An 11,100-nucleotide genomic window follows, 5' to 3' on the forward strand; every position below is an offset into this window, starting at 1 on the left:
ACGATACAAAATTTGCAAAGCCACATTCTAATATTTTTTATTTAAATAAATTAATTAATTTTTTTTATTCATTAGAAATTTTGAAGTAAAAATCTTCTCCATTTTCTATCATTTTCATTTCCTCCATTACCAAAATTTTTAAATATTTTGGGGGGTATAAAAGACATTTAGACTCATTTAATATCACACTTTTGCATTCTCGCACGTTTGTTCAATCGTTGCACGACTCATGTGAGGTTTCAATTGCTAGCCCTCTGTCTCCTGCAATTAAAGGCGACATCCTTAGTATTAAGATCACGCAAGATGAATACGAAAAGGGTGTAGCGAACTGTAAGTGTAACCTCCATAGTAGGTTGGTGATGAATTTTTTTTATCGATTAGAAAATTTTGTGGGTGTGTGTGTGGGTGGAGAATGATCTAAGCATGAGCATCAGTCGGTTTTGGTCGGGTTGGGGCCGAAACTACAAAATCGATTAAAACCACAACGATTTAATTTAGACTCAATTATGACTATCTACATCTTTAGTTTGTTCGGGTGGCAGGTAGAACAAGTCGGTTATTACGGGTTAAATTGAAATTTGTTTACATCTAAAACTCAATTATCCATAAATTCCTAATTTTCAAATAAATTAATATCTTGTACAGAATGTAACAAATGATAGAAAAACTAAATGGAGAAACAAAGAGGGTGAGATGTTACTTTGTTTTTAAATTTGTAGATCTAAAGACAATAATAGATCAAGTAGAAGAGAAGTATAAATATATAGTATTTTGCACCTCCTTCATCAACATATCATAAGCATGAAAAATAATACATTTTTCTTCTACAAGTCTTAGCTCAATTGGCAAAAAATGCCGAAATTGTTAGGTCGGACGTCATGACCCGGGTTCGAACCCGGTATCTCACCATTATGTGAGTTTAATTTCAGTGAATTTACCACTTCATCTAAGACAAAAAAAAAAGATTGATAAAAACAACAAAGCGAAGAGTATACGAGATTGAGAGAGAGGGGGGAAGAAGGAAAAAAATTAATTTAGATTTTTAATGGTTGTTCAGTCAGCTTCGGTTACGAAGAGATAGAATTTTAGAGACTCGCATCTACCCGTATACAACCATTCATGATCGAGTTTCAATGTGTTGCTGATTATATCGGCTTCGAGTCAGATCGTGGGTCCGTGCTCAACCCTAGATATAAGTGAAGATCATAGGATTAATTCAATCAAAAAATTATCTTAGAATTAAAAGGGTATTTTCAAAAGATTTTTTATTTACCTATTTAAAAAAATATTAGTAGGAATTTGATATTTACAATTTAGATTTATCTCTGATTTTGTGTGGTCTCTTACCCTAGTTTGTTCAGGGAACGGTTTTCAAATCAAACACAGTGCAACTGAAGTTGTTATGTTCAATCTCTTACTCCCATAAGTTCATTAGTTTACCGAATCTCTGGGAAAACACATAGACTTTTGAGTTTTTTTTACATAAATATGACACAACAATGTAACCTTTCGAGAATTCAAGCAAGTTAGTAAAAAAAAATAATAATTCAAGCAAGTATAACCTTGGAATATCTATGTATTGGAATTAGAATTAACAAAATTTTATTTTAGATCAATAACTTCTGAATAAAGATTAAATATATTTGTTTTATCATCAATTGAAAAATAATAAATGTTAAAATAAAAATTATTATGATAATTTAATAAATAATTTTGTTTCAAAAAGTAAAATTTAAATGAAAATAAAATATTTTAAAAAAAAATAGTTTTTTTTAACAAGCAAAAAATGAAATATATTAATATCAACGACGAGTCCTGACTAGCACATGGTGTGCCAGACAAAACCTCAAAAGTTTACGGTCAGTATGAAGCAAAACACAACAAAAAAACAAAAAACTTAATCGATGCCTATACAAACAAAAGGGCTCGACCACCAACCAAGATTAACATTATAGGCTTTCATCGACCAAATCAAATGTAATTTAACTTTATCTAGCATCTGGTGAATTGTAGTTTCCTTAGCCTTGAAAACTCTATTATTCCGCTCATTCTACACAACCGAGTTAAATAAGCTGCAAGAATGAACGACGAGCTCCCAATCCTCCAGAAGAATGAATAAATTGAACAAAATGATATAGTAGTAACAAAAACAGATCAACTCATGATATACAAATCCAAGATATAACCAAACACCACAACGGTGCAAAAACAGGGCAAGAGAGGAACAAATGATGAGTTGTTTCCAATCCCCCGCATCTAGTCACACAAAAATTGAGAGTAATGAGAAATGATGTTACACCTCACCAAATTGTCTTTAGTCGCTAACCTGTTATGAAAAAAAAAAAATTTGGGTTTAATTTCGTTTTTTTGGTTTTTGTCCCTCTCTACAATTTTTTTTTTGGATTTGACCCCTCTAAGTGGATGACTGAGCATCATTATTGACACATCATCTCGTTTGCCACGTCACACATTGCCACGTCAACCTCTATTTGACATGTCATCATTTTTGTAACGACACTTAGCGTTAGAGACTAAAACCAAATGGATTTGCACAGAGACTATTTTAAAACAAAAAAAAAAAAAAACATACAGAGATGAAAATCAAAAACGAATTGATCATTTAAGCCTATAATGTAATATCCCTACGAACTTAGCTAAGTTAACCGAAACAAATTAATTAGATTTTTTTTTTTAAAGAATTAGATTTCTTTTGATAATGGAAATTTAATTAGATTTATAGTCTTTTGAGATTTTAAATAATATTTTTCAGCAGCGCTACTGTTAACTTTGTTTGTTCATCCGCATCTTCTTCAATTCTTCTTTCATTTCTCCTTGTGAATATCGCAACACACTCAAAAAGCAATGAAAGCGTTACTAAATCCAGAACCTATTCTCTCTTCAACCAACTCATTTTTCCTATCCAAAACCCCAAACTCCACTCGCTTTTATCCCCATCCATTTCCCAAACTCCTTCTCCAAGATCGCCACCGTTGGATTGGCCGGAGAAAGCTTTCATTGGCGGCAAAAGCTCTTCTGGATTCTGCCACCGTTGAGCAATTCGGGATTCCAGAATTCGATGTTCGGAACCCGACGTTGTCGTCTTCTTATCGGAGGTCGACATTAACTAAGCCTAATCAAACGGTGTTGGAAGCTCAAACTAGGGTTTGTACTGGTCCGACGCAAACTCGACCGCTTGATGAACAACAAGCCTTCAAGGTGTTTGATACAATTCTTAGATCAGGTTCTTCTTTCTTTTAACTCACGTTACTATGTTATTGGTGTTTGTAATCGTAACAGAATTTGTAAAGTGCTTGATCGTAGGTTTTTGTAATAGTAGAGCATGTTAAAGCTATGTTGGGATTGATGGAAAGGAATTAAGTTGAATTGAATTGGATGATTTTAATGTACTTTGATAGCTTAAGCGAGTGCTTATAGCATAAGTGATTATGTATTACTCGATATGATTTGTCAATTGTACCCTTTTGTCAAATACTCTTATTTTTTCGATAAAACTAATTAATGCTATATATTTGGAAAACTATTTTTTTTTAAATTTTTTTTGTTACATAACATATTAAATTTTGTTTTTTTTACCTAATATATTAAATTTATTGGAAAGAAAAAGTGTGTGCAAAAAAGTAACAATTTATTGGTGGATTAACATTAGGGTATAATAGGAAGATAAGATACAAAAATACACTTTCTTAACTGTGTTACTATTCTAAATGGATACTCAAAAAAAAAAAAAAAAACTGGAGCGAGTAGTTATTTCTATAACAAAAGATAAAATAAAATCAAACTGAAGCTATTCTGGAGAGCTTGAGAAAATAAGCTGAAAATAGCTTATCAAAAGCTGTTTTCATAAAGTTTTCCCAAACAATCTCACAAATGCTTGTGTCTGATGGATAAGCTCAAATAAGTCAATACAAACAGAGTAAAAAAAAAACTAGAAAACCGGGAAACATTGCAAAGGAAAGAAGTAGAAAACATGTTACTAACAAGGAGATGAAAGACTCATGTAGGAAACAATTGTGATAGAGAGATGTTGGAGGGTAAGTTAGGAAAATTGCATTTTTAGAAACAATGAAAACAATGTTTTCACATTTTCGTAATTTCTGAAAATGTTAGATCTGTTTTCATAGATTTTATAAGAAAAAGGATGAGGAAGATATTTGATTTATATTCTCATATGTTTATTAGTTGAAGTGAAAATGAAAACCGAAAATAAGGAAAGCAAACTGAAGCCTTTTCATTTTCATTCTTCTTGCTTTTCATTCATTGCATATATAGCATCTCCATATAACCGGAACAAGCATAATCGGCATTTTCCATGGAATCTGAAAACAATGCTAACTTGTAGAATTGTAAAACAGAATTGGTGACTAGTGTAGTGGCTCATCATTGAAGCTTCTAGAGCCCTTCTTTTTTCTTTTTTTTTTTATCAGCAAATAAATTATGTATATATATGTGTGTAAGAAATGGACAAAGTACAAGAGGTACTCAACCCACACTAGTGCATTCTATCACATCTCATAATACTTGAGCTTGGTGTTTATTATATCTGGGCCATAGCAATGATTTTAAGTTCTACTGTTTGGATTGTTTAGAATGAGATAAGATAGTTTGGAATAAAAAAAATGATGGAGTACATGCCATTGCTGTTACTATCCAATCTAAAACCCTATATTTTCTCCCCTTCCCGACACATACAGGATTGGGTTTTAGAATGGAATATTTGAAATGTGTGTGCTGGTGTTCTGTTAGAAAACTTTGTATATGATGGAAACTAATGATATAGAGTGGAATGGAATGATGATGAACAATGCTAGGTTCTTTGGTTGATTTTTGTTTGTTTATTTTGGTTTTGATTGTTTTAAAATAGATGAAATCAAATGAAAAAGATGATCCACTTTTCGTTCTACTCCCTCTAGTCCTATATATAAGGTAAAGATTACTTTTTAGATACATTGTAAAACTAATGTATCTAGACTATATTATAGACTAGATACATCAATTTTACAATGTATCTAAAAAGTAATGTTTTTCTTATATATAGGACCGGAGGGAGTATTCAATTTTTCACTCCACTTTTTCTTTCATTCAAAGGTGCCCTACAGGTTTTATAATGAAAAACTTGAATTGTTTGTGTTAGCGTTTTCTAACCACTTTTCATTTGATCTCAGCTAGGGGAGAAATTAAGGATGAGGAACAAGTTTCTAAAGCCCAAATGGGGGCATTTTTTGCAGCGATGACAATTCGTGCGAATGCCTTTCCTGAGGCGACACAATGGAGTGAAGGGGAAATGCGTGCAATGAAGACGTTTTGGCCACTTCTAGTTAGAGTGCTTCCACCAGATGTAGTATTCGTGGCTGACCCTGAAGGATTGATGATGGGGTTGGGAAGTTCAATTGGACCGCAGTTTGTTGGCAATGGCACTACTGAAATGAGATTGGTCGGTGCTCTTAGGGAGGTGTTAGCCGGTGGCCATCTTGGATTTGAGGAAGTCCAAGGTGTGTTGAAGGAAGTTCTTCCCTTCCAAGTGGGGGGCGAAAAGCCTCATGGAGCAAGTGAGGCTTTGCTTGCGGCGTTTTTAATTGGTCAACGCATGAATCGGGAAACTGATCGTGAGTTAAAAGCATATTGCCTCGCATTTGATGATGAACTTGGTAAAGTTTTAATATGATTTCAAATTTTGTTCTGGCTTGCTTTTGTTACTTTCTAAATCTGCATGGTTAGTATCCCTATTGTTAATTGTTTCATAAGTTCATTCTCTCAGGCCCCCCTCCTATTGCTGATGTCAAGTCGTTGACTCATTACGGTGAACCTTACGATGGCAATACACGCTTCTTCAGGAGTACATTATTTGTTGCTGCAGTTAGATCTTGCTATGGAGAGTCTTGCTTGCTTCATGGTGTAGATTGGATGCCACCTAAGGTGTGTGAATTTTTCTCCATGTTTGGTGTTTAAGTGGCAAACTAAGATGTTTTTCTTTTTGAAATTCTTTCCTTGTTGAATCATTTTCTTTTTTATATTTCTGGATACTTGTCTGTGTTTTAGGGAGGTATAACTGAAGAGCAGATGTTGAAGTTTATGGGGGCAAATATAAGCTTATCCCCATTCAACGCCAAAAAACTTCTTGAGGTCTTTTTGTTTCCTGCAAATATTTTGTAGCACCACAATGCTTTTCTCTCTTTGTTTGGCCACTGTATATATAATACTATTTGTTTAGATTTGAGACAAAGGACAATGAAAGAGCGTACGAGTGAATCCACAAAACACAATAAATACAAAAACTAACACTACCCTATGGACTATATCTATATGATACTGTACAACGATAGCTACCCTATTTACATTATTTCTAAATTACTTCCTCAATTTAGAGCATAGCTACCTTATTTACATTATTTCTAAATTGCTTCCTCAATTTAGAGCATATAAATCAAATGCATCAAGCTTGTTATGTTTATTGCTTATACACGGACCTTTCAAAGGCTTAGTGAAAACATCTACAAATTGATCATTCGAACTAACAAAGCTAGTACTAGTCTATTTTATTTTTTCTTGAATGAGACTACACTATCTCTTGATGTAATTGATTCTCACAAAATATTCAATTTGATGTGATATGCAAAGTTGTGGTTCTCACTGCACTTACTGTTATTGCATCACTATGGCCATGTTGAAGGCAAATGCTGCACCAAAGCTAGACAACAGTCTAAGGTTGTCAATGTTGCCCATGTCACTATTCCTGTAGTCAGCGAAGAAATTACTATTTCTGCTGCTGGTTATAACGAGTTTCTGCAATTCAAAGATGCCCACCAGCCAACCTCGCCTACGACCTCTGTTGCAAGCGAGTCAATTAACTAATGATGATTAAATAGGAACTTGGACCAAATATATAAAATAAAAATAAGGGATGGGTAGTACCTACTCCTGTGGATTGTGTGTGGGGACCATTGGCCATGGAAACTTTTTGTAAATAAGGTATACAGTTTAGAGAATTACAATTTTTACCAAAAATGTGATTGTGAGTAAGGAAATCAATACCCCAAGGACCAATTGACCGTGAATAGGAGAGACAAGTGAAATAATTACAATTGTATACGGCAATGGAACCTGAGCTGTAACACTAAAATAAATACAAAAGCAGACTGTGTGATAGTGAGAATTGAGGCTGGTATTCCTCAAATTAGGGGCATGAGTGAATCCAGTATCTTACACTGCGGAGCTTAATTTTGTGTGTGTGTGTGTGTGTCACAACAAAGATTAATAGTACCTTATTTTCTATGTTTACATGATACTGTACAATCATAATGATCCTATGTATGTTATTTCTTACAATATCTATCTTTGTTATATTTCCAGGATGATGAAGTTGGTTTTGCTTATGTAAGTCAGCGTGAAGCTCGCCCGTCTCTGTATGAGCATCAAACCATATATTATTTGTCTAGGCCTAATTAACTTTGGATTCCATTGGGAAAAGTTTTGATGCTTTTCTTTTGGAATTTCTAAATTGCAAAGTCTCCTGGTTAATCATCTTGTAGACATCTGGAATTGTTGGATATTCCGCCTTCATTGCGGTCCGCCCCCGTCCGCCTAATTGCGGCATTTGGGTTGCCTTCATTGCAGCCTCCAACACCTTCATTGTGTTGGGTGTGAAGGGGTGGATTTAGTCCCACATTGCTAAGAGATATGGCCTGTGTAGTGTTTATATACTAGAGGCAATCCTCACCTTACAAGCCGGTTTTGTAAGGATGAGTTAGGCCCAATATAAAATCTGAGATGGTATCAGAGCCTATCCTAGATCTATTGTTGGGCTTCCCGCATCGTCCACGCTTCAGGCCCATTGGGCCTGAGCGTGAGGGGGTGTGTTGGATATTCCGCCTTCATTGCGGTCCACCCCAATCTGCCTAATTGCGGCATTTGGGTTGCCTTCATTGCAGCCTCCAACACCTTCATTGTGTTGGGTGTGAAGGGGTGGATTTAGTCCCACATTGCTAAGAGATATGGCCTGTGTGGTGTTTATAAGCAAGTGGCAGCCCTCACCTTACAAGCCGGTTTTGTGAGGATGAGTTAGGCCAAATATAAAATCTGACAGGAATATATCATACACAATTAGAGATTCAATAACTCATTCGGGCCATATACACAGTTTTATTCTAAATTATATTTAATCTTTACAGTTCAAAATCATTTAATAGAGTTCCTTTTGTTTCGGAACAATGTAAAAATGCACCCTGTAACCCAAGTTTGGTTCCCTTTTGAAATGTAACTTGAACTCTTGAAGGACCAAATTGAGGTTGTATTACCTTGTTAAAAAGCTATAGGGACTATTTTCATTGTTTGGAAACTATAGGGACACTTTAAAATTGTTTTCCACTTTAGGGACAAAATTGAATTTGTGGTATAACTATAGGGACTTACCCAATATGTGGATGAGAAGAAATGATGAAAAGAAACAAAACGAACTAGTAAATTTGAGAGAATGCCAATTCCATCTTCTTTTCATGTCTAGCTATTCAAACAATGGTTAAATGAGTATTTTAAGCTAAATTATATTGCTATTTGGGAATGTTCAGTATGGTGCTGTATTTATGTATAATGTAGTATAGCAGTACTATTGGAATGGAGTAGGTTAAATATTGTTATTCTTTCTACAGATACTCTTTAATTGGGATAAGGGAGCACATAAAGAAGCGCCCTCCACTTGCAACAACTGAAAAGGTTCAGCAATATATAAAGGTGAGACTCGGACTTTATCTATTCATAGCAATATGAAGAATGCACATAATTTCATTTTTTTTTCCTTTTCTTACAGATGTTACCATCTGAAGATGTCATCATCTGTTTATGTAGTTAAAAATGTTTACTTTTCAACAGGCAAGTGGTAAGGAAGCTATTGTTACTGGATTTTATCATGGAGGTTATGAAGATTCATTGTTAATGCTCATGAAAAGAAGGGGTGTACATTCTGGTTTGGTAGTGAAGGTTGGTTTTTACTTTTTGTAATCATGGACTTTTCTAAGTATCCTTTTTTCTCCATAAACTATAAACTATTGGTTGTATTACAACCTATTGTTTTTCTTTCTTACTATAGTTGGTTAAATCATGCTATTATAATATAATTAATATTGAAAGATGCTTACACTTTGACAAAAGAAGCCTCTTCATGTTGCCCTGCTTATGCTCATATTTTAGGGAGAAGAAGGAGCCCTCTCAATGACTACAAGACTGCGATCAGTTAGCACGACAAAGGGAATTCCAGTGAATTACTGTTCAGGGTTTCATTCACTTGACATTGCATCCACATCTGAACTTGGTGGTATGTATTTGGTTTCCTTATTTACTTCTATTAGATCAATATAAATTTTTTGCTTAAATAATAAAAATTCACGTGTCTGTGTCTATTATTTTTGTTGTCTACTTTATTTTTTTCATGCTCATTGACAACCCTATCACTGCCAGTTTTGGATTAGCAAACTGATAATTTTGCATAACATCGTACCTTAGATTGATTCACTTAAAATATTTTTATTTCATATTGCAGGAGTTACACGTGAAGGATTTAGTCTTGAGGTCAATGCGAAGGACTATGGTTTCCAACCCACAGATACACCAAGAACTGATAGATCCGTAAAGTTCTCTAGATTTTATGTTTTTCTCCCTTCTGTAATGTTCTATCAAATATCAGGAACTTAAAAGAAATATGGCTGCAATTCACTTTCTCGTACAATATGTTCATATTTTTCCATTTCTGTTAAGGGTGTTGCAGTCAACGGTGTTAGATAAATTAGATAGACACCTGTTAAAAACTAAAAATCCTTGTTCATGGCTATATCCTTTTGCACGTTAACCCCAAAGAGTTTATTCTTTTGAATTAGAATTTTAATGTGTTAATAAACAATATATTGTTTAGTATCATCACAGGTATTGGAAAACTTCTAATATAGAATTGAAGTTTTCAGACGGACATTAATTTTTTGTTTTTGAAACTTCAGGTCTCAAAGAACATTGAATTAGGTTTAGCAGCTCTCAGTGGAGAAAAAGGACCAGCATATGATCGAATTGTATTGAATGCTGGAATGGTGGATCACTTGCTTGGTGCTGAAGGTGCAGAAGATATATCTGTAGCGTTGGGTAGAGCCCGAGAAGCCATTGACAGTGGTAATGCATTGAAACGGCTCCTAAACTATATCAAGCTCTCCCACAAAGTTAGTTAAAATAGTTCCATACAAACATTGCAAATATATTTTTACGGAGCATGACACGAGGGATTAAAGGGGAAAGGTAAAACCTCAGGTGCTGAGAAAATTTTGGAGTGAGACTCAATAGTTGATTAATTTTATTAATCAATTTTGAGGTTTTAGTTACACCTTTGTATAACATTCTACAACATGATTTGTAAGTAAAATACGACTTTTCAATATTTGAAATTTTTGTGCATTGTTGTTTTATTAGAAACGGAAATTTAGTAATTTTCTCCAAATCTAATTAGAGAATTTGAACCTGTACTCACCAACTTGTTCTGCTGCGTTGGATTTTATGTGTTGGATAAAAGAGTGCAATTGACATATTTACTAGTATAAAATTTCAGCTATTCAGGAAATCACCATCTCCATCCGGATCCGTCCTTGAATTCTTCCGTGGCCTACCTGAACTAAAAACATTCCTGAGAAGTGAGAATGGTTTTGGAACTTTGCAATTGCATTTGTCATGTGGGTTGGGGTCCTCTCTTTTTGATATTATTATTTCATTCTTTAAACCCTTCTCTTTTCAACTGAATTTTTCGATAAATGGAGAGGATTAGTGGGGCACCATTTGAGCTTTTGGACATATCTACTTGGCACATTAAGCCATTAACATGACAGATGATTTGACCGATGTATTTGTGTGTTTGAAGGTTTATGTCGGAATGCTTCACGAGATTTGAGTTACCAGGTTTTAACTTTTAAGTTAATCTTATGATATTTTATCAAAATTAAACTTCGATTAGAATACGGTTTAAAATACAAATTGATGAAATAACTTGAAAGTGTGAATTCTAAAGTAGAAAATTATTTGGCTTAGAAACTCATCAGTAAATTAAATCAATAGACA

At 34.2% G+C, this 11,100-nt stretch overlaps 1 protein-coding gene across 2 annotated transcripts; it reads left to right on the plus strand.

Annotated features, from left to right (window-relative positions):
- Positions 1-2,743: 2,743 nt before the first annotated feature.
- On the plus strand, positions 2,744-10,446 carry LOC123924472 (anthranilate phosphoribosyltransferase). 2 transcript variants are annotated; one of them, XM_045977372.1, is made up of 10 exons: positions 2,744-3,241; positions 5,184-5,666; positions 5,777-5,934; positions 6,058-6,141; positions 7,369-7,421; positions 8,664-8,745; positions 8,884-8,991; positions 9,202-9,325; positions 9,551-9,636; positions 10,002-10,446. In XM_045977372.1, the coding sequence occupies exons 1-10, from the start codon at positions 2,863-2,865 to the stop codon at positions 10,221-10,223; spliced, it is 1,779 nt and encodes a 592-aa protein (XP_045833328.1). In that variant the 5' UTR covers positions 2,744-2,862; the 3' UTR covers positions 10,224-10,446. The 2 variants fall into 2 exon arrangements, with proteins under 2 accessions (XP_045833328.1, XP_045833329.1); XM_045977373.1 differs by lacking the exon at positions 6,058-6,141 and having other exon boundaries at positions 2,757-3,241.
- Positions 10,447-11,100: the final 654 nt, after the last annotated feature.

This window comes from Trifolium pratense, linkage group LG4, assembly GCF_020283565.1.
Source record: "Trifolium pratense cultivar HEN17-A07 linkage group LG4, ARS_RC_1.1, whole genome shotgun sequence".
NCBI lineage: Eukaryota > Viridiplantae > Streptophyta > Magnoliopsida > Fabales > Fabaceae > Trifolium > Trifolium pratense.